General features: G+C 36.1%; 1 protein-coding gene across 3 annotated transcripts in view; it reads left to right on the top strand.

The window, feature by feature from the left end:
• Positions 1–23,646, top strand: part of DENND4C (DENN domain containing 4C) — a 77,589-nt gene that overhangs the window by 13,351 nt on the left and 40,592 nt on the right. For all 3 annotated transcript variants that reach the window (XM_021379942.1, XM_021379940.1, XM_021379943.1), the window contains 8 exons: positions 6,908–7,225; positions 14,776–15,028; positions 15,824–15,893; positions 17,156–17,325; positions 20,141–20,382; positions 21,245–21,311; positions 21,959–22,017; positions 23,244–23,388. In XM_021379942.1, coding sequence (XP_021235617.1) covers positions 6,924–7,225; positions 14,776–15,028; positions 15,824–15,893; positions 17,156–17,325; positions 20,141–20,382; positions 21,245–21,311; positions 21,959–22,017; positions 23,244–23,388 — 1,308 coding nt within the window. In that variant the 5' untranslated portion in view covers positions 6,908–6,923. The remainder of the gene's footprint in view (positions 1–6,907; positions 7,226–14,775; positions 15,029–15,823; positions 15,894–17,155; positions 17,326–20,140; positions 20,383–21,244; positions 21,312–21,958; positions 22,018–23,243; positions 23,389–23,646) is intronic.

The raw sequence follows: 23,646 nt of genomic DNA on the forward strand, positions 1-23,646 counted from the left end.
TCAATTATTAGCTTCCATGTATTAAGATCTAGTTAAAGAAATACAGAAGTTGAGTCACTTAAAATGAAAGCTTCTCTTTTCTTGAACACAGTTAATATTGAGAACTACCTTTCTTACTATGGGTATGGAATCCAACTAGGGTAGAATGCAGCCTGAAGAAAGTACTGTGGTTGGTTCAATATTATATTGTTGATGCAATTTCACTACTGTGAAGTTCTAAAAAAAATTGTACTAACTGTATCAGTACAAACTTTGTAAGCGATAGCAGTTTCATCGTAATTGTATTTCAGTTTGATTTCTTTTTTCTTTCTTCTTTTTTACGACCTGAGGCAGAACTCTTAGGTGTCTGTATCCTCACTGGTGATCAAACATACTAAGTTCAGGCCTTAAGGTTCTACTTTCTCCTATTTACAGTAAATAAAATATGTTGTTGTGATTTAACATCACTAATGTTTGGTAAAAATTGCTTTTTTTAGTCAATGCAATTAACTTCTTCACACAAATTTTGTCGTGCTTTTATCTTTACAACTGCTGCAAGATATTAACATAGAGACCTTGGTATTTGAAGTGTGTGCAGAAAGAAGAGGGAGTGCAAGCTGAAGGACTAATGCAGCCTAGCTTTATCTCTTTGCTGTGTATTGCCAATTGTATATTTAGCTTCTTGAAAGGCATTTACAAATCTTGTTTTAACTTCTTTCCATTTTGAATTTTAGTGTAGCTGTTACCAGTTCAAGAAATAAGTTGTCTTGCTAGTTACATGTATAAACTCTCTGACACCTATGTTTGCTAAGTAGTGCTTCTAATGTGAATCAGGGATGTTTCCAAAGTGACTCATTAAAAGAAATTCTTCACTATTTGCTGTGTGTGTAAAAAAAGTTAAGATTTCTTATTAAGCATCAATGACGATTCTTTTACACGAAGGGGAAACAAATTGTTCTTTCAATTGTATAACCGATAATACCATTTACTACTAGAACAAGATGAAAGAGAAGCCGGTATGAGTAGAGAAAAAGAACCAGATCTCTTCCCCCTCTGTACCACAGCAAGGAGTCTTTCTTTTTGAATTTTTAGATTGTTTTCCTCTTCTCCTTAGTTCACTGGAAATAATGGAGAAATTGCAAGTATAAAGACTTAGTTGAATAGCTTACTAAGTTTTGTATTGGGTAGTTAGTTGTTTATGATTATTCTTTCATGGTCTATGAAGTTTTGCCTTGTGTAGTGGCTGAAAAATGCAAAGTAATGCTTCTTTCTTACTTGGATTTTAGCCAGCAAATTTCCCAAGTGTTGCAGATGACCTCCTGATGAACTATCTTGTCCAGTAGAATCTTTGTCTTTTACATTAGTTTAGTGAATTCGCTGTCTTCCCTGGTCTTTATGACAGCTTATTTTAGGAATAAATCAAGGGGATAGAGTGGATGTACATTTTTCTTCTATCTTGTTTACTGACAATAGTGAAATATAATTCATTTGCAAAACCTAGTGTTTGTGTAGGACTCTTGAGTTGTGTTTAAAGTCTGCTTTGCTTAAATATCTTAACTGTGCTGGCTGGCTGATTGCAAAATAGATCTTTGAGACATAGTGCACAAAAAGTGGTGAGATTGTTCTTAAGTCTGGAATGAAACTCACTTCCTCACCAGCCTAGTTACAAAAATATTTTCTGTTTTGAGGAAAGTATGCCATCTTTTTTTTAAGTTAGGCAGTCATCTGTGCATACTGTATGCTTGCACACAATAAATAGTATGTAAGTAGTAGATAATTTCCACACACATTTCTTTAGTACCATCACTGTCTGGAAGAAGGCAGAAGAAAGTTTAATTGGTTACTGAGTCATGTGTTTATCTTTTATCACTTGCAGAAATACCTTCAAAATTTCAGTTCTTTGACCATATCTTCAATATTTTCAATTAGATTTCTGGATTTGAATTACAATCAAAATAGACTGAAAAGTGATGGCTTTATTTTTGTCATTTAGGGTCAAGAATAGGTTCTGCGTCTTCATATGGGTAGTGAAGGAAAGGTGATTGGTTTAAAGAAGGAGTTGGTCTATCCTCTAAGCCTTCCGCTTTTTCAAGGAGTTGTTGTTGTACATAATGACGTTATACTAAGCTAAGAAGCAGTGAAGTGAGTTTCTTCAATTGCAGGAAGGTTTCCATGTGTTTTGTCTCTAAAACTGAATGTTTTCTATTAAATATTACTTTTTTACTGATCTGATTTCAGTTCTTTCTAGTGGACAATTCCTTAGAATTCTGAGATTTTTTATAAACAAAGTTTAACTTAATTTAGTATATTTCTTACTGTTTACAACATAGGCTGGGGAAGAACTTAGAAAATTCAGTTTGCGGATATTGGTAGGTGTTAAGTTTTCTTCTGTGTAGGCAGTAGTGTGCTCAGAGATGAGTAAACACGGGGCTTTTACAACCCACTTGACTTTTTTTGTGTGTGTGGTTATTCTAGTCGTCCTTCTAAGCCTAATACTGATTTTGAGAAGATGGAAGATAATCATTTCAGTTAGATGTTAACTGAATAAATCTTTTACATCCACACACATACTCTTGGCATTGCTTCATTTTAGTCTTTGCATGTGTTGATACCCAACATTTTTGCCACTTATTTCTGGAAGTTGAAAGAAACAAGTAATGAAGGATTTACCTGTACATAAGCAGAGGACAGCTACCTCTGAACCCACTTCATCGGTGGATATTATTACTCTGAAGTGAGTGCATACACACAGATTTCCAAGGATAGCTTCTCCATAATAGTGTCAGGCATAAGTATTATTTCCTCTTCCTTTAGTCTAGTTGCCCAAAAGCGCCTTCTCCTGTTCTGTTGTTGTTGTTCCTAGATTTATGCTAGGTTACCAATCAAATTTTAGAGAATAATTGAAAACGAATGTTTTAGACTTAGGGATGACCTGTACTTTGAATTAGATCATTTTATCACCTTTTCTAAGATATCATGAAGTACATTGTAAGTTTTGTCACTTCTTAAACATGAAGCATTTTCATTGATGGAAAAACTCTTCTAGAAAAAGGGTCTCTAGTCTCTTCTAAGGTGAAAGTTCCTGGGAATTGGAGGACAAGTTTCATTTTCTTCACCGCTCTTTTTAAGCAGGTCTAAACTATACTTTAAAGACAAGTTACAAAGCACTGAAGCAGTTTTGATTCAATACAGTAGGCCCATGTGATGTCAGGGCAGTGTGTTACAGTAGTAGTATTTGATTCTGGAAATAAGATACTTGCAAAAGTTCTATTTGTAGTTTAAAAAGCGATGTTAGGCTCATACGTTTGTTTTGCTTCTGTTTCCTGAGTTGGCTCTGCATCTGTTCTGCACAACGTTGTTTGGTATGAACTTGGATTTTGCTTTGTGGCTGTCCAAAATGCATTTTAAATGCTTTCTGAAATACTTAAATCTTTTGAGATAAAAGCTTCCCTGCATAATGCCCCTCCCTGCATCGTTTCCAAGAACCTTTTAATATTACGTTGTTTCCAAAAATAAATGAGATTATCTAAACTTTTGACAAAATGAATGGATCTTATATCTCTGTTACAAGGAAACATTACTTGACTACAAGTAGTGGACATACCAGTAAAGCAGATTATGTCATAAATGAATTCAATGCAGAGGAATCATGGGAAAACAATTTGCATTCAGCACTGCTAAGATAAATATTTACTGTTACTCGGATTGTGACATGTTGAAGCTGAGAGTTAAGAGCTGTTAGAGAAGTCTCCTTTTCCTGTTTTTGCAGATAATACAGAGTACAACTTTTTTTTTTTTTAAGATATGTGTATATATATAAAGGAGTCCTCAGATCTGGTAATCTTTATAAAATGAAGACTGAGGACTTTATCTCAATTTTGGAATTGAAAAGATTATAAGGGTATGATAAAAGCAATGTAGAAATGAAATAAAATGCAAATGAAATACTTTGTTGGTTTTTTTTTTTCCACTGCTGTTCAGAAGGCAAAGCATCCTTAGCATAACTGAAGTCTGAAGACCTGTTTCTATTTGTTTTGGTGGCTGTTAGTTTGTAGCTTAGTCTGCACTTGCATTTGTGAAGTATTGCATTACAGAATATGCCCATGGGTTGCATGAGATAGCTATGGCTTAGGTAAGATAAATCTAAGATCTTTCTTGAGGGGCCCTTGTGTTTTAAATCTTTCCGAAATGGGAGAAAGGATGAAAAAACTCTGCTCAAAGAGCTAGCAGAGTTATAGTGCTGGCTTGAAACCTTACTTATCATTTTGGAGAAAGGAAATTTCAGAACATTTTGAAAAACTCTCCAAATGTTGTGCTGACATACGAAGCTTGTGTGCCAAGTGTCTCAGCTGGATTGTCAGGTGACTCTGACTTCTCCCTGCCACATTACACAGATTTTCTATGAAGTAAATCATAACCATGGCTAAGAAAAAAGTGTAAAATCATAGTTGTATTTGTATGCACCTTAGCAACAAATTCCTACAGTTTTATTGATCCCCACTGGAAAAATTTGGGAAAGGATTCTCATAATTTCCATTCTAACCTTTCATATTTTAGTATTTAATTTGTCAAGTCCTTTTCAATTAATTTCTTCTATTTACTCAGGAATCCTACATTTCTCAATTTTAAATAACATTAGTGCAATTCCTATTACTACGGCTGCAGGCAAAAATGGAAACTGTTGTGAGATTTTTGACTTTGTATACTGTTACTGTTTTATTTCCTTCTCTGTGTGTAAGGGTTTTTACACTTACTGGGAGAACATGATGTTGAAGTGTGAAAACTTGTAGTGAGTAGTAAAAGACTGGATCATTTTAACAAAAAATTGGATTTTAGAAAAGCCATGCCAACCGTTTTGGCTCAGGACTTTTTTTTTTTGAGGGGGAAGTTTGTTTTCTTACTTTTTTTTTCTTTTTGTTCTTTTTTTTCCCCCACAATTTTTGAACAAGTTCAAGCATCTTGAGAGGTAAACTGAAACATCTTACACTCGCAGTTTTATGATTAATCCAGTGCAAGTCAGTGCAGCTGCTGAAAACTGCTGCATTTCTGCTGAGACAGAATCACCGCATAATTGCTCTGTTTGAACACTAAACAGTCTTTGCCAGGTTAACATTCAGCCGGAGCAATTCTTGTTCCAGTTCATTTTGTGATTGCACAAACTCTATTTCTGGCCAAAAGTGAGGTGGGAATGAGTCGTGACAGTATGAGGAGAGGCTTTTTAATGGAAGCACCGATTTATATGAGATTAAACTGAAGCCATTAACCCCTTCATTTGATGATGATTTACTTACCTGTGAAGAGCTTTATCGCTAATACAGTGCTGTTTATGACAGTAAGGAGGATGAACTGCAGTGAGTTGTGAAGCTGAAAGTCATTTGGAAGCTTCACAAGCAGCTATGGTATTGAAGTTGTTTTCTTGTTCTTGAAGAGACCTGAGGACAGAACATCAGACAGAACTGAACTGAAGTGGAGAAAGAAGGCAGAACAGGCGTATACTCCTAGACCACCTTTCTATTAGTGGAGATTAATGTTTCTGCAATTACAAAGGCAATAAGGATCTTGTAAATATGAGACACCTGTCAATTTTGATGCACTTATTTATAGAATTGTAGAGATTGGAAGGGACCTCTGGATCACCTAGTCCAGTCCATCTCTAAAGCAGGTTCCCTACAGTAGGAAAGCGTCCAGGTGGGTCTTGAATATCTCCAGAGAAGAAGACTCCACCATGTCTCTGTTTAGTCTGTTCCAGTGCTCTGTCACGCTGATAGTAAGGAAGTGTTTTCATGTTCATATGGAACTTCCTGTGTTCCAGTTTTTCAGTTGCCCATTTTCCACCGAAAAACGCCTGAACGGTGTTACTAAATAATACTAATTTACCACAGCACCATGGTAGTTAGAACTTTTGGAGCTGCGGCGGACTTGTTTTCTAAGATGGAAGCCAGACTTCTGTTCTTGTTTAACTTTATAAATGGGATCCCCAGAAATCTGACAGAAACGTGGGAATCTAAAAGAAGGTGGCTCCTACTTCCCTGAAGGGATATGATGTTATTCAAGTTCTTGCTTGGCAACTAACACTTAAATATTTCTCTGTCAGCTGTCAGGAGGATAGGTATTTCATGAAAACTGATACTTGAAATTGTACCTGTGATATTTAAGTATAGTCTGTCAGACAGTTTTGCTCATTAAAAAAAAAAACAACAAAAAACATTCCACTGTTTTAAAATCAGATGTTAAGTGAGCATGCTGAGTATTTGGAGAACAAATCTTTCCAGATCTAGAGTGTGCAGCTGAACAGTGCTATATACAGCTTAATCAGCTGATGAAATGTGGGCTTGGATGTGTGATCTCTGCAAATGACTTCTGGATGTTAAAGTTGCCTGCTGAATGTCTCAAGACTCTGCTGTTAGGCCTAAAATATGAAACAAAATGGATGAAATGTGCAGATGATAAACTAGTGAGCATATACTTTAAATTGTTCTCTCTCCCAAAGGGGAAAAAAAAAGTGAGTGATTCTGTAGTCAAATTACTTAGTAAATAATGCCAGAAAAGTATAGATCATTTTAGTTAGGGGTACCTGCTTTACTTTTTGGTTTGTAAAGACCATGAATGATCTAATAGCTATTGCTAAGCAATTTTCTGTGCAGCTGCTGTGTTAGGAACTTCGACCTCTGTATCTCAGTTAAACTTCCTTGTACTAAAACATTACGGTTACCGTGCTAGAACTGGAATCTGCCTATCTTTTTGAATTTTTTTTTTCCTGGAGTTTCCCTAGAATTTTCTTGAATTCTCTAAAGTCTTTATAGGAAATTTTTTTTAATTTGCTAAATTTTCTTTAAATATTTTAAACTGTGATAGGTTGGTGGTTGTTTAGGGAAAGGTTTTAGCTTGAATGCAGTGTGTTTGATTTATTTCTCTTTATTTTCCCTAGGAGTACTTTCGTAACCATGATAGAAGACAAAGGTCCACGGGTGGCTGACTATTTTGTAGTGGCAGGACTGACTGATACAGATGCTGCAAACCTCTTGGACCAAGAAATAAGCCGTCATGAAAGTGGTCCGAAGGCTCCAATTACTGACATTGCTGTGATAATTAAATCAGCTGGTGAAACTGTCCCAGAGGGATACACCTGTGTTGAAGCCACCCCTACAGCCCTCCAAGCCAATCTAAACTATGGAAGTCTTAAGAGTCCTGAACTTTTTCTCTGCTACAAGAGAGGCCGAGACAAACCACCTCTTACTGACATCGGGTGAGATATTTGTGACCATTTAATTCCTCCTGCAGTGATGATAAAATCCTGCTCATCACAGATGATGCTGAAAACAGATATGCAAAAGCTTATCAAAGCATATAGTTTGGAATATACATTACTTGTTTTATGTGTCTGTGTGGCATTTTTATTCTGAAATAAGCTGTCAGTCTCCTAGTGAACTTGTCTTTTTGAAAGGAATGGGAAAGTTTTAACTTGAGATTACATATATACATATATATATGGAGCAAGTCAAATAGGAGAAATAAAGTTATCTGCTGCAGGCTTTACGAAAGGTAAGATAAAATTATGAAATTAATGTATATAAATGGTATTGTGCAAACTGAGAAATGTAATATGTTTCACCTGGAAGTGATAACTTAAGAAAAAAATACTCTTATGTGGAATTCACTTTTAGCTCACGTTAAGGTGAAAGATATCGCTTAAAAATGATAGAGCAGTGAAACAACGATCTAAATCTATTCACTTGCCAAGAATCTTGAAGCCTGCCTTAGAAAGTGGTGAGAGATTTTATGAGGTTTCTTGTAAGTTCTGACACGGTATAGCTGCAAACACTTCATTTAATCTGTTGACAACTCTAATCAGGCTTGTATCTCCAAAACAAAAAAAAGAAACGTTTTTCTTTTTGTCTGAAGTATAGATTTCTACAGATTTACTAATATTATAATTGTAAACCTTTAACATATTGTACTGTGTTGGAGCAACATGGTGTCTGTGACATTTGCAAGCTTCCTGAAATTATTCATTTTCTCTTGATTACATGTGATAATTTTTTAATTATACACTTAAATAACTCAAACCTTTTTCATCTTCCAGAAATACAAAGATTTTTTCCCCTGAAGTCTAAACCTGAACTTGTTTTAAGTCAGTGAACTTTAATCAGTGCTGACTTTCAGAATGGAAAAATCTGGTTACTGCTGATCTCCAAAACTTTTTAAAATATTAGGCTCACTTCTAAAGAATGTGATACAGCTTGAAAGCTGCAGAGATGAGAGCTGATTTCTTCAGTTTCAGTCTGTACAATACAAAGCAAATATTTTAACTACAAAGTTTGCTAATTCTTAGTTCTGAAATCTTTACTAGCAGTGAGGCAGATCTGAATGTAAGATTTCTATCCCTCGTTTTCTTGAGATGTCCTCAGTTTCTGTATTATCTTACATGCGTTCTTGGCTGCATTTTGCAGCTGCAATACAATAGTGACAAAATAAAATTGGGAGCATCTGTTGCTCTGAATAATTTTGGAGGTATATAGCTTAATAAATGTAGAATGTTTGTTGAAGATGAACATGTTTCTGGCACATTTTAGTTTATCTGTATGTGGAAAAATGTGAGAATTTAGGCTGTTAAGCTGTAGAGAAAAGAAACAGCGGAGTGAAACTGACCCATCTGTGTGGTTGGGAATTACGAATACTGGAAATTCAATGCCTAGTAAAGGAAGTGGGGTGAGGAAGCACTGAACTAATTTTATTACTTAAAGATTCTGAGTTTTAAGTATTAAGGTGCGTGATCAAAAAATCCCCCCAAAGTCTTAAGGTGGTGAATGTAATAATTTTGTGCTACTACCATCTTGAGGAAATTCTCCATCTGCAACAACTCATGCAGCATGGCAATATTGTCTGAATTGCTCCATATAGCGCTGTTTCTTTGCTCCTTTGGTAAGGACATTGTAGAATTACTGGGAATATAGAATTACTGGAGAAAAAGAAAATGGAAGATGGGTGGGGCAACTGCTGCAATGGTGGTAATCTAATAGATGTGTTTGGTTTTCCTTATTTAGTAAATAAGCAATGAAGAGTAAAGTAAAATCACATCTGTTTTAGCTGTAAATGTAGTTAATGTCATTTATAAGTTTAAGCATGTCAGGCACAATGTCTACATACTCTTTGGACTTAGAGTTTGTGAATGCTAGCTGATGAGTAGAGTCCAATTTGGGGAAAAAACTAGTAGTGAAATATTAATAAAAAAGTGAGTTACGTGACAAGATCTGTGATCTGAAGATCATAGTTCAAGTTGTATGGTTAGCCTTATGTATTCAAACTTTAGTTAATCTTACTATGTTCTAATACTCTTCAGTGAAACTGTGATTTTAAAATTGTTTTCTGTATGTGTGACTGAAACTGCAGGGTAACTGTTATGGTGGGATTTAAATGTGTAGAATTGCAGTATGTGGCTGAAATATGTGACAAACTTCACCAAGTTTTAGCATGAGGAAAGATTTGCAGAGGATCATTGCTGAAAATGATATCTAAACCACCAGCCTTCAGCCTGTGCTTCAGTGGAAGGGACTCTGCTAGCACATGTTTATTTTCATGTCTCCCTCAACTTTTGGAACTTCAGTGCTTGGATCAGTTTCTTGCTTATCAGCTGATCAGCAAAATAGGGGAATAGCAGACTACTATGATCTTTCCAGGCAGATCTATTCTTTTTAAATTATTGATATTTGGCAAGTAGCATTTAATTCTGTACTTTGTTTTACACAGATCTAGTAAGGCTGTCACACCTAACAAGTAGTGACAGACTTTTCTCTCTGAGCAGTGGTGCATATGAATGTTTTCCCCCTGCTGCTCCTGCTTTTTTGCAACTACGTTCAAGAGATGGTTCGAGTAATCTGTTTTGTGAATTTCAGTGTGTTCAAATAAAAGTGGAATTTGGACGAAAGATGTAGGGTAGGTCAAATGTACACTCTGAAGGCTTATGTATGCTGTTCTTCTTTTTTTTTCCAGAGAATTGTGTGAAAGAATGTTTTAGCTTTAATTATCCATTGTATCAGCTGACACACTAAATAGACTTACTTAGTAAAAGAAGATTATCTCCTCAAAAGGGTTAAATCCATAGTTGGATGTTGTTTTAATATGTAAACAAACACATTATAACATACACTACTATAAGACAAGCATTTATAAAACAGAAATCAACCTAATGAAATAACTGTATAAAACAACTATAAATACATCTAAGGAAGTTAGCTGTATTTATAGTATTATGTAGCAAATGCACAATTTAAAGTTGTAAACGTATTCATTCATAGGTTTTAAAATGATGAATATTTTTACTTACCTTGTCATCTGAGCATTCAAATAAGTATTGTAAATGTGTGTATGTATATGTGTATATTTGTGTGTATGCATATGTAAGTGCATATGTGTGTATACAATAGTCCTGAAAGATTTATACATATTTTTAGGGAAATGGATTAAAGAAATGCTGTTTGGAGGAATGTGCGAAGTGGAAGCATTGTTCTGCTGTTTCTTCACCATTTTCCTTGTGTTCTGTCTTTCTGTGCCTTCTATCCTATTTCCGTCCCATTGTTAGACCTTCCTGTTCTTACCCTGGTTCTTGAGCTGTAGGGTCTGTAAGCTGCTAGCGACTTCCTGTTACAGCTGCTCAGTTTCGTATAGTTAAGCTGTCTGCCATTCCTCTGACTGTTGCACCTACTGTGGTTGTTTTTAGTTGGAAGAATAAAGATTTGATGCTAGGACAAGAATCTGTAAGGTCTCTTTCTTATGTATAGTTTTAAAATTCAGTACTTTACGTGTTGGTAAATAATTCAGCTACTAGTCATTCTGTTGCTTTCTTCCCAAATATTTTTCGTGACATTCGAAAAATCAGCAAGAACTGAGATTTGAGATTTATTTCCATTTAGGTACAGCAATTCATTGAAATAAATTTTTTCTAGTGAGGGACGTGATTGTGCCCCTCTATTCTGCCCTTGTGAGGCTCCAGCTAGAGTACTGTGTCCAAGTCTGGGGCCTCCAGCATGGGAAAAAAATAAAGTTTTTGGAGAGAGTTCAGAGGAGGGCCAGAAAGATGGTCCAAGGGCTGGAGCACCTCTCCTATGAAGACAGGATGAAGGAGCGGGGCTTGTTCAGCCTGGAAAAGAGAAAACTGTGGGAGGAGACATCATTGCGGCCTTCCAGTATTTAAAGGGAGTTTATAAACATGAGGGAAATCAACTTTTTACAAAGGTAGATAATGATAGGACAAATGGGAATGGTTTTAAGCTAAAGGAGGGGAGATTTAGATAAGATATCCACGGAAATTTTTTTACTGAGAGAGTGGTGAGGTGCTGGAACAGGTTGCCCAGAGAGGTTGCGGATGCCCCGTCCCTGGAGCTGCTTAAGTTCAGGTTCAGTGGGGCCCTGGGTAATCTGATCTAGTACTTGATCTAGCAGTTGGCAGGGACTTGATGACCCTTGAGGTGCCTTCCATCCCAAGCCATTCTGTGATTCTCTTCTCACTGGATTTCAGTTGTTAGGAGTAGAGGAGAACTCCAGAACTGGTTTCTTACATGAAAGAAAACTTCATGGAGAAACGCATTTAAGTGTAAGTGGTTTTGCTCTTTGTAGCACTTTCTGCAGAAGAGATCAAAGAGAGAGACCTAGATTTCTTTTCTTAAGCGGAGTTTTTGCATTACAGAGTAATGCATAAGTTTTTTAACTAACGTAAACAAATATATGTAAATAAGTACTAAATTTCTTAATTCAATGGGAAGCTTTAATTTGGTTAGAGCTTTTGTATCAAGAATGCATGTCATTCTGTGTAACTGTTTTCTGAAAGTGTTTGCATGAATTGATTGAGCAAATACTTTTCTTTATTAGAGGTGTATTTCAGAAATGAAAGTGAACTCAAGTTTCAGGGAGCTTAAGAGAAAATGGAGGATTATCTCACTAGCCAGCATCTTCCATTGTTCCTTGAAACCCACCACTGTGACAACTGCAGTAGAGTATTTGGAACGTCCTAGGATAAGAAAGTACACTTCTGTATTTAGATAAATAATAATAATGGTTGCAGTAGAAATAGAAGGTAACTCTTTTCCCTATGCTTGACCCAAACTCTGACCCTCATTGTATGTAGTGTATTTTCATTCTGTTATGTTTGTATGCTGCCTTATGTTTATGCTGTCATGTTCAATATTTCATGCATCACTCTGAATGTTTTCATCTGAATCAGTGAAATCATGTTTTATTTTGAATGATCCGTAGGCATTGGCTTTGTTCTGCTTGTTTTTCTTAAACTCCGTACTATGCATGAGATCAGGAAATAGTGTGTTTTTAATAAGTCTTGAAAACCAGTCAGCCTCTTATCTTCTAGAAGCATTTGCACATATCAAGTTCGAGAAGTTCAGCATGACCAAGTGTCGGGTCCTGCAGCTTGGCCACAACAACCCCAGTCAGTGCTACATCCACTGAGTGGATGGAAGACTGTATGGAAGGAATGGACCTGAGTTGACTCTCAGGTGAACGTGAGCCAGCAGCAAGCCCAGGTGTCCAAGAAGGCCAACAGCATCCTGGCTTGTGTCAGAAATAGTGTAGCCAGCAGGAGTAGGGAGGTGATCATCCCTCTGTACTCAGCTCTGGTGAGACTGCACCTTGACTACTGTGTTCAGTTTTGCGTCCCTCACTACAAGAAAGACATTGAGGCCCTGGAGAACGTCCAGAGAAGGGCACCAAAACTGGCGAGGGGTCTGGAGTACAAGTCTTATGAGGAGTGGCTGGGGGAACTGTGATTGTTTAGTTTGGAAAAGAGGAGGCTCAGACCTTATAGTTCCCTACACAATACCTTAAAGGAGGTTGTGGCAAGGCGGGGGTTGGCCTCTTCTCTCATGTAACTAGTGATAGGCCTAGAGGTAATGGCCTCAAGTTGCACCAGGGGAGGTTCAGTCTAGGTATTAGGAAGAATTTCTTCTCTGAAAGAGTGGTCAGGCGCTGGAATGGGCTGCCCAGGGAGATGGTTGAGTCAGCATCCCTCAAGGTGTTCAAGAAACAAATGTTGTACTAAGGGTCACAGCTTAGTGGGGAATTATTACTGGTAGGTGGAGGGTTGGACTAAATGATCTTAGAAGTCTTTTCCAGCCTTCGTCAATCTATGATTCTGTGAAGCTCTCTAGTCTTTAAAGCATGTTTTTGAGAATTCTTGTAAACCTGTTAAATTGAACTGCTGGAGTTGTCTAATAAATATGATCTTCCTTCCCAGAAGATGTCAGCTGACAGATGTTTCTGGGATAACTTTAAATTCTAGTGTTCTAATTAAAATGCATTAAATTGAAACAAAATGTAACTGAAACTTCCATTGGAGACTGATCTGTTAATATTCTCTTTAGATGTATCTTCTAGTGGAGTACTGCTTTAAAAGTAATATTGCAGCTTAGAAATACTTATAGTATGCTATATGTATGTTTGAACCCAAGGTAACACTTTGAATTAAACGTAACAAAAGTGTGTTGAGCCAGCTCTTTACAACTTAAACAATTATTGAAGGTGAACGTGTTGTCTTCCATGAACTAACTGAATATGTTTATATTGCAGACTAATTATTATTTGATGTAATATATAATTAAATATATAATTAATAAATATTAGTTGAAATTAATAAATATATTAATATTTATATTTACTAATATATAAATATTAATATAAATTATTTGATTTCTTTATTAAAGAATTGTGGGACTATAGTTCTCATATCCTCAGTATTGTGACAGGATGCATGTTTGTTATGTGGAATCTGAATAAACAGTAATTTACATATATATATATATACATATATATATACTGCTTTAAATATGGTCAGTAGTCTTGAATTTTGAAAGGTACGTTGTTTTGATAATTCAGAAAACCATTGTATCTGTAAAAAGAATTATTTTAGCTAATACATGTGACTACCTAGAGCTTTCAACTAATACTTATTAGTAGTCTGTCAAACATTTCGCCATGGACACTTTAGAACAGTTAAAGATGCATTGCCTGCCTTCCTGTGGGGGAGCTATTGGTTGAATCTTTGAAAACTGAAAAACTCATACAACAGTTTTGTTACATTTTTCCTAAATCTTAACATGAAAACCTGTTTGAATATGTCAACTACTCTGTAGGTACTCTAGGGAATAAAGTCACTGCTGTTTGGAGTAAGGAATGGAACATTAAGCTTGTCTTAACATTTGTACATTAAAAGTACACACTGATGTGTAGTTTGACTTCAACGTTTCTTGTCATGGTCGGATCGTAAGGGCTGTATGTTTGGAAAAGACAGAATTATAAAGTTTTAGGTCATTTAGGTAAGAATATAGCAATATAAGCTATTGATTTGGCTAGAAAAAGTATCCAGATATCACATGAAGGCTTCAGTATGGGTGATTAAGATATATATTCTGCTTTCTAGGAATACAGACAGCTATAGTTATTATTTATTATATATTACTTTTCCCTTGTCTGTATCATTGAGCATTTTTTTGGTGTCTGTGTGCCTATTATGTGTTATTTATTTTTGTTATAGCTTTGGAAATGTTAACCTAATTATGAATATAAACCATTGCTGATACTTTTTTTTTTTGCATCGGAAGCAGACTTCTACGTCTCCTATTGTCTAATTTTTTTAATCACTTCAAAAAATAAAGTAATGGGAATAGTTTCTAAGAAGTGCTCAGATGTACTGTGTGAGACAGTTACTACTGAATGGACTAGTTCTGTGCATTTGCCTGTGTAGCTTTGTATATTCCTGAATGCATGTAATATTTTGTTTGTTTCTGTCCACAGAGTTCTATATGAAGGGAAGGAACGTATCATTTCAGGCTGCGAAGTGGTTCAAGCTACTCCTTATGGTCGTTGTGCTAATGTTAACAATAGTTCAGCTTCTTCTCAACGGATCTTTATCACATATCGAAGGGCTCCTCCAGTACGGCCTCAAAATTCATTGGCAGTGACAGATATCTGTGTTATTGTTACCAGCAAAGGAGAAACTCCTCCTCACACATTCTGCAAAGTTGATAAGAACTTAAATTGTGGTATGGTGAGTATTTACAAGTTTTAAGTATTCTTTTTTAAATTGCAAACAAACAAACAAAAAAAAGAAGCAAACACAAAAGAAGCAGCTCTTCTTGGCACTGTTCAGATGGTGTCCTATGGCTGCGTCTTAATTCTTTCACTCTTCATACCATATGCATGACCAGTTTTGTAGTATTTATTATTCTCTTTTTTCCTTTTCTGTTAAAAAAAAATTTCTTAACATACGTAATTTCTTCTGTTACTTAAGAATGTTAGTTACTGCTTACACCTTTTTTCAGTCATTTTATATTTATTCTGTTTTGCGTTTAGTTTTCTCTGGCTGCAGTATGTAATTTTTTTCCTCAAACAGTACACACACACACACACACACACACACAAATCCCCACCCTATGTAAGTAGCCAGTTTATGGAAGTACATTTAAAGCTCCTAGTGATCTTGTTTAGAACTTTACCACCACTGATGAGTCTGCCTTTAAATATTGTTATTGTTAAGAAAATTGAGTGTGTGAAAGCTGAAAGTGACCAGCTTCACATTTCTGCATTCTTAACATGGTAATAAGTCAAAGAATAGTGTGGTGGTGTGATTATTTTATGCAAATCAGTAATCTCTAAAAGTGTGGGAATGGTGAATTCTTCATTCCATGAGTAAAATACACAACAACCAAACAGTAAGTTTGTTCTGTAATACTTTATTTCTGTTCTATTTGTAAGTGGGACTATATTCAAGTGCTTATACTTCATTTCTGTTTTGCATATTGTCATCTCTGTTGGCTCTTATCATGAATTTTATGTCTTTCAGTGGGGTTCCAGTGTGTACCTTTGTTATAAGAAGTCTGTGCCAGCTTCTAACTCTATAGCATATAAAGCTGGTAAGTAATTTTGTAAGCAAACTATCTAAACATATTGACAGAAGTAATCAAGTACCTGCTGAAATCAAATAAAAAATTCTAAAAGCTTAAGCGTTATCTGTCGTAATTATCCTCCTAGGGCATGTCAGTTGAAATCAGCTCCTTTAAAGCCTTCTCTGCTCACCTCATTTTTTTCCGAGGGGGAGGGAAGCCTTCATAGAAACAACATTGTTCTGTATTAATTTAGTTTATATCATGACAGAATAGGTAGCTTAGGAGTTTAAATGGACAGCATAGCAAGCTTTTCACATGTAATAAATTACTTTATATTTTGTGTCGCATTGGTGGTGATGGAGAAGGAGTAATTGAGAATTCCAGTCAACCTTATTTGTATTTTCTTTAATGTTTCATAGCTAATGGAATATCTTTCAATTAATTTTCAAGTTAAATATGTTAATTTCATTCAGTTCTACAACGTCAGTTCTACAAGTATTCACTTGTTCCATATTAAAGGAGAGTGAAAATTACTCTGAACAGTAAATGACAGGAAAGGCTTTTCTTTTAAGTCTGGGCTTTATATATTTTTTTAAATTCATTGCTATTGACTTCTTTTTCCCCAGAGAAGTTGAAAAAGCTTCCAAAGTAGTGTCTACTGAGTATTAAATGCAAGAAATTCCCTTGAGAAGAGTAAATTGCTAATTAGAAGTTGAATGCATAGATAACAAAGTCAGTGTAATGTGAAATGAGTGGGATAAACTGCAAAAGTGAACTGATGCTTACATGCTCATTTTCTATAAGCAGGACTTAACTATACCTCTGAAAACAGAGTAAAGATCTGTTTAAATTGAACATATTAAGTGATTAGCAGAAAATGTGAATAGTTAGCTAGCTCACACTGTTTTCAGTGGAGGTACTGTTACTACAGTAGGTAATTTATCACTGTCTTCATAGAGATTTCTTTGTAACAAAATCTGTTTCAGTGGCACATTTAAATAACACAGGTAATTCCCAAAATCAAAATCCTCAGTGGTTAGTTTTTACTATGTAGAGGTACTAGAGCAGTTATTTTTAAGAGAATTTTTTCAATATCCACAGGAAATTTCTAATTGATTGTTACTGGGATGATTTAGCCTTACTGTTAAATGAGTCTTTATTCTGCAGGTATTATCTTCAGCTGTTAAGTCCAGATAAGCAACAGACTTTTCTGCATATTGTGGAAAATGTATAGCTTATATAGGGCTTGCAGAGCAAATTTATTAACTTTTCATTTTTCCATACTGAAGGCTTAATTTTCAGATATCCTCAGGAGAACTATGAATCATTCCCACTGTCAGAATCTGTACCTCTCTTCTGCCTTCCTATGGGAGCTACTATTGAATGCTGGGACCCTCAAACCAAGTATCCACTACCAGTCTTTTCAACATTTGTACTGACCTGTTCCTCTGCAGAAAAGGTATGGCTACACATTGTGACTGCTTTTTGCTTTTAATTAAAATTGCTGATAAGAAGATGAAATAGGCATAATCACTTCTGTATTTGACAACTACTACCAAAGAAATTGTTAAGTATTTCACTTAGAAAGCTGTATGTCAGAAGCCTTATTATGAGGCAGATGTAAACCAAAAAAGGAAATAAACGGAAGAGTTTGTGCTGTTTAGTCATGTGTAAGCAATATGCTAAGTAAAACTAGCACCACAGGACTTTAATTTTTCTATTCTTTCAAGGAAAGTTCCTGGCGATGGAAAGGTAGCCCACGTGTTCAAGTGGTGATCACTTACCAAGTTTTAAAAATGCTTAAGTTGTGGTTTTCCCTCTGATTACCTCAAAAGCTAGTTCCTTTTGAATTGGTATGAACGGACTCTGTAGCTATCTGTGTGTGTGTGTGAGCATAAAAATAGTTCCCAGAAAACAGTGCAGTGAGGAGAGGAAAACTACGTACAAAGAGGAAATATGTGACAAATGCTCAAGAATTGAAGATCTCCTGAGGCTAGTGATGGCGTTGGAATTCACATAAAATGACAATTCAGAATACCGACAGTGTGCAAAATCTTCACAAAGCCACAAGCACACACAGGCACCAAAAATGTGCTGCATCGCTCAGCCCATGTGGAAGAAGTTAGTGTCTGCTATATGCAACAAAAACAGGATTATATGTAGATCGATCTGAAAGTAATGCCACCTATTAGTTTCTGTGAAAACTACAACAGATGCAACGACCACCACAGCAGTACATGATTGAGCAAATTCTGAACTACAAAACACTGTTTGTCAACCTAATTGCCATCATTAGCTATGCATTTTCGCCAGTGATGATCAGGAGCCTACCTGCCGTGCTTATTAATAAATAAATAAATCCGCATGAGCTGCCCTGATGACATCATTGCTAGAAAAACGTTGCCCACACAGTCCATCTCTCACTGGCCCAGATGACAGTCGGAAGGCACCAAATCCAGATTATATGGTGAATATAGTAGGACATTCCAGTCAAGATTGGCAATGTACTTTATGGTCTTTTCAAAATGGTGATGTTGACATCATTCAGAAGAAAGGTTGCCTTCTTCTCTGTCCTCACTCTGGAAATCTGAGCCTTCAGCTTAGTCAGGATGTAGTAGTCAGAGCTGATTGATTGTCCAGGTTGCAGGAAATCCAGGATCACCCCTTTGCTATCCCAGAAGACAGTGCACATAACTTCACCCAATAAGGGCTGTGTCTTTAACTTTTTTTTAGTGGGGAATTCACAGGTCACCGTTCTGTAGACAGTCATTTTGACTCCGGCTCATAGTGGTGACACCACGACACATCACCAGTAATGATGCAATTCTGGAAACTGTCACCTCCAGCCTTGTGCTAGTTCAGTGGATCCTGACAAACTTGCATACAGTGTTTCTTTTTTTTCCTGTGTGAGCATTTGTGAGACCCATCTGACGCAAACTTTGCAATATTCCAACATTGTCACCATCATTTCTAACAGCATCACAGCCAGTATTCCATATGAATTTCATAAACAGTTCCCTGGTTGTAGCCTGTTGATTCCTGTGGATGAGCAGATTGAGACATGCTTCATGTTGTAGTGTGACAGCTGTGCATGGCCATCTGGAATGTGGTTTGACTTTCATGTTTCTGTCACCACTGCTGAAATGCACCATCCACTGTCTCACTGTGCTCTCTTCCACTGTTTGGTCTCCATAAATGTTCAGTGAATGTCAGTGGGTGCAATTTTTTCTGAATGAAGGAATTCAATTCCACACCTTTGCTTCAAATGCACTTCCATGTCAGACACCATTTTTGCTGCCTCTCTGCTGCCATCTTCACATGGCAACAGAAGGTAGCAGAACGTTGGTGGGAAGGTTCAACCTCTGCTGCCATACCACCATCTGTCTCTGCCAACATAATAAAATAGGAGGCATTACCTTCAGAGCTGCCCTTGTAGATAAACCTGATAAAACAAGGGAGTGCTTTTTTAGGGGCTGGTCACCAGGCTGTTGTGTCAGGTTGGCAACTGTGTCAACTGTGTAAGGGAATAAATGATTGTCATACGTGTTTAGCTATCTGCAACTAAAAGTAGTTGAGCTCTGTTAATGAGAACAGCTTGCCTTCCGCCATGCCTCAGTCCCCCATCCTAGAAATTTACATACTTCTCTATTGCCAAATAAGAAAAAAAGATTTTATGCAGTGTATTAATACTTCATTTGCTAGGGTGAATATATTAACTGCAACTGTTTTTCTCAGAAACTACAAATGCTGTGATATCCATCTCTCCCCGCTCTCTGTTTGCGAAGTTTGCCATAATAATTCTGCCAACTCCAAAACTTTGACAAATGAGGAAGTATACTAGAAAAGATTGGTTCCTCTTTAGTTTTGTCAAATAAGTAGGGTAAAAACTTAAATTGTATTGTTTCATGTAACAATAAGGGAATGTTACTGAATACAATCATTTCGTGAAGTGATTTTTTTTTTTTGTACCAGTAACAGTTAATAGGCAGTTTTGTCTAGGAATGCAGTTTGATTCCTTCCCATTTTACTGAGTATAAATGCTTCTAGTGAAGTGCCATGAAAAAGAGGAAGAGAGGCAGAGGAGTCCAAAAATATTTAACATTGTCTTTCATAAGTATACTTAGTGTATGTTATATAAATGAAAAGTAGTTTAGCAGGCTACTAAGAAAAGTATTCTGTGTGCAAACACCAGTGCCTTATGGATGATTCAAAAGTTCTAACCCAAACTCCTGTTAAATACTTGATTTACTCAGCTGTGTTTCTTCATCTTTTAGGTTTATGGTGCTGCTATTCAGTTTTACGAGCCTTATCCTCGGGAGCTGCTAACAGAAAAGCAACAATTGCAGTTGGGTCTCTTGACAGCTGTAGAGAGAAAAGTGGTTACTTCCAAGTCCATCAATTCTAATAAATGTATCTGCCTTCTTTCACACTGGCCTTTCTTTGATGCATTTCGAAAATTTCTTATGTTCATCTACAAGCTCTCTGTCTCCGGACCTCATCCTCTTCCCATTGAAAAGTATGTTAATTATTTTTCAAGTTAATGTGTGTAGATATCGGCTCAAGTAGTCATCTGATCTATATGTCACGCTTTTCACGCTGCTATATTTGCCCTGTCTCTTGCCCTGTGTAATTTGCATTGTACTGATTGTAGTGGTAGTAATTATTGTTTCTTCTGGTTAATATGAGTAGGTTTTGCAGTGCTAGGAATGTGAACTGGAATGTGAACCAGATTGTACCATAGATTTTCCGTCAGAATTTCTGAAGCCTGTTTACCTTCCATTTAAACTTCTCAGATACAGAAAATTTCTGAGCTACACGCAACATTCCAGTGCTTACAGTTTTGTATTTTATTTAACACAAGCATAGAGACTCTGCATTAGCAGTGTACATCTATGTCTGTATTAAAGCACTGCAACCAATGCAGATGAACTCTCTCTGTCCCCTGCCTTCTCTATGTGCCTGTCTATAAAGATATAAAACTTCATAAAGGATAATTTTATGTGGAGTCCTAGAAGTTCACTGAAATCTGTTATCTTTAAAACTACATTAGACTTCCAGCAGTGAAATATCTTACTTCTCCTAGCAAAGCCTCATTAGAAACTTCATGGTATGGAGTTTTGCTACCAGTTTGCCTAAGGGCCGGTGCATTCTTGTATTTTGTATACATATCTGAAGCTGCCAATATTAATCTTTCACACATGAAGTGTGGGTGAGTAGGCCTTCTTCCTTTCAGTTTGTGTGAATTTAACAAAACAGTAAATAAATGCACTTCTAGAACATACAGCAACATAGGAATTCCAAAATGTGACAAACACTGTATTCTGTCCCTGCTTAGTCCGCAGTTCTAGTTTTCTAAGGTCTTATCTTTTTTTTTTCAGGCACATTTCCCATTTTATGCACAATATACCTTTCCCTTCACCACAAAGACCAAGAATTCTTGTGCAGGTAAGCGAATTTTTGCTTTCATTTTTAGTTACTGTATTGACTAACTCTTCTTCTTGCCTTTGAAAGCCTGGATTTTTTGTGTTTGTTTTTTTTTATTTTACTCAGTTTTGAATATCCAGCTGCTGTAAAGAGTAGAGAGGAAACTGGTGGAATCTCCTTCTCTTACACTGTTATAAACTTGGGGTGACTTAGAAAAGGAAGCTACTTCAGATTTTGGGTGGTATAAACTGCAGCAGGCCTGCTTGTGCTTTTGAAATTTCTCTCATATATTGCTCTTTCGTTTTATAGACATCATTTGCGTTATATCATTGGGGAGTTGTTTATGTCACTTTTCCACTTACCATTGTGGGTCAAATGTTATTCCCCTGTGGCACTGTCTCCTCTGCTTTGTTTAATCACCTAGTAGCAGTTTCATGTTCAACACTGAGTCATAAACTGTTACCTGTAACTTATGAGAATTATCCTGGTGACTAGTACAAACTTGTTGACTTAATGAACAGAAGCTCCAAAGATTTTCTGATTTGCATCTCTTTTGTGACATTGTGACCATATCTGCCAAGCATTTTATTAGATTATGGATTGAAATATTATACTTCACTAAGTTTGGAATTGTGCTTAGTAATCATCTGCTATTTTATGTGTTTCAGCTTTCTGCACATGATGCATTAATATTGTCCCAGCCAGTTTCTACTCCACTGCCATTAAGGTATTAATGTTTAATCTGTTTGCTACTTGAAGCATCCTGAGCCAAGTAGAAATAAGCATAAGAGAAAACCAAACACTGCTACAATATTATTAGTCCTTTTAAACAAGAAGCTCAATACATTTTTGTAATACTAGGTAGTGTTTTCTTTTTGACATAGACATATCTCTTGTAAAAGAATAGTGTTTCTGATTATTCTGAAATAAAGGTAGATTGCCAGATTATAGTAGAAAGAAGAAGTAGGCTGTGGGGAAAAATATATGTATTTCAGTATCTTATATCTTTGGAATATGTGTAGAAGGCAATTTTTTTAATACCACAAATACACTTTTTTTTTAATTTTGCATTATTTATCCCTTTTATGGATCCATGGGAGATACTTGTATCAAGCAGTTTCATGAAATCAATCAATGCACAGACATTTTGGAAATGAAAAATTTTGCCTTAAAATTCATATTTGTGATTGAGGATTGAATCAGTCTCTGGGAATACTGCCTACTCTTTTCAGGGCTGGAGATCCCTATGCATGTGGCAAGACTTTTTGTTTTCTTTGATTTTATTTTTAAGTTAAAAACTAAAATATCCCTTTTTCACTTTTTTCCTTAAATATTAACATACATAATATTCTGTATACAGAAAGATCCAGTGTTTAAGCACATCTGTTACACAGCCGTTTAAGGGAAAAATTGTAGCCAGACACCAAACTGCTAAGTAAGATGTAAGCACTTTTTGAAGGACAGATTTTACACCCTTCTAATCCTCTTATGGATGTCAGTAAAATTCCTGAATGTCTGCACAGTATCCAAGCAAATGAAATGGAGATTAAACTGCAGAAACTAAACACATTTTGATATCAGAATGTGATGCTAATGTTAAATGGATGCTATAATACATGATTTTTGCCTTTAGCTCATTGTTTGAAACTACTAGTGTTATTTTGTGCTTGGATTAGTTGATAATATGTTAAATCTGTTTTATTGTTACAAAAACTTAGATGGCTGTGCACATTTGAGAGAACACAGTTAGCATAGTGTGTTGTAATGTAAGCTTCTTTAACAGTGGATTTTGAATTTAGGCTTCTTTGTGGCAGTACAAGTCTTGTATAAGGGTGATAGCTGTTTAGCTATTTTATGTATGATAATCACATTAGGATTACTCATCTAGTTAGTCCAGCTGTCAGAAGTTCTTTTTTTCTTTTTTTTTTCCCCCCCTTTCCACTCACCTCTTAGTGGAGCAAACTTCAGCACTCTACTCATGAATCTTGGACCGGAAAACTGTGCTACCCTGTTACTGTTCGTATTGTTAGAAGGCAAGATCCTCCTCCATTCTCTTAGACCAGCTGTATTGACAGGAGTTGCTGAAGCTGTAGTAGCTGTAAGTACAAAATGTTCTGTACCGCAGCGAGGGAAATTGCTGCAAACTCCATAATTACTGTGAGACTTATTTAAGTTAAAATGCTTGATGCATCAAGTGATCATTTTTCCTAGCAGTTGGCACTTAGTTAAAGTACCCTAGCATGTCTAATTGTAACTATTGAAATGATCAACGTTTTTCATAGACAATTAAGAAATGTGCTGTAAGAAGTGGTCAAACTTAGTCTTTTTTTTACAGTAAAACATGGTTCTTAGCAAT

This window comes from Numida meleagris, chromosome Z (genome assembly GCF_002078875.1).
Source record: "Numida meleagris isolate 19003 breed g44 Domestic line chromosome Z, NumMel1.0, whole genome shotgun sequence".
NCBI classification, from domain to species: domain Eukaryota; kingdom Metazoa; phylum Chordata; class Aves; order Galliformes; family Numididae; genus Numida; species Numida meleagris.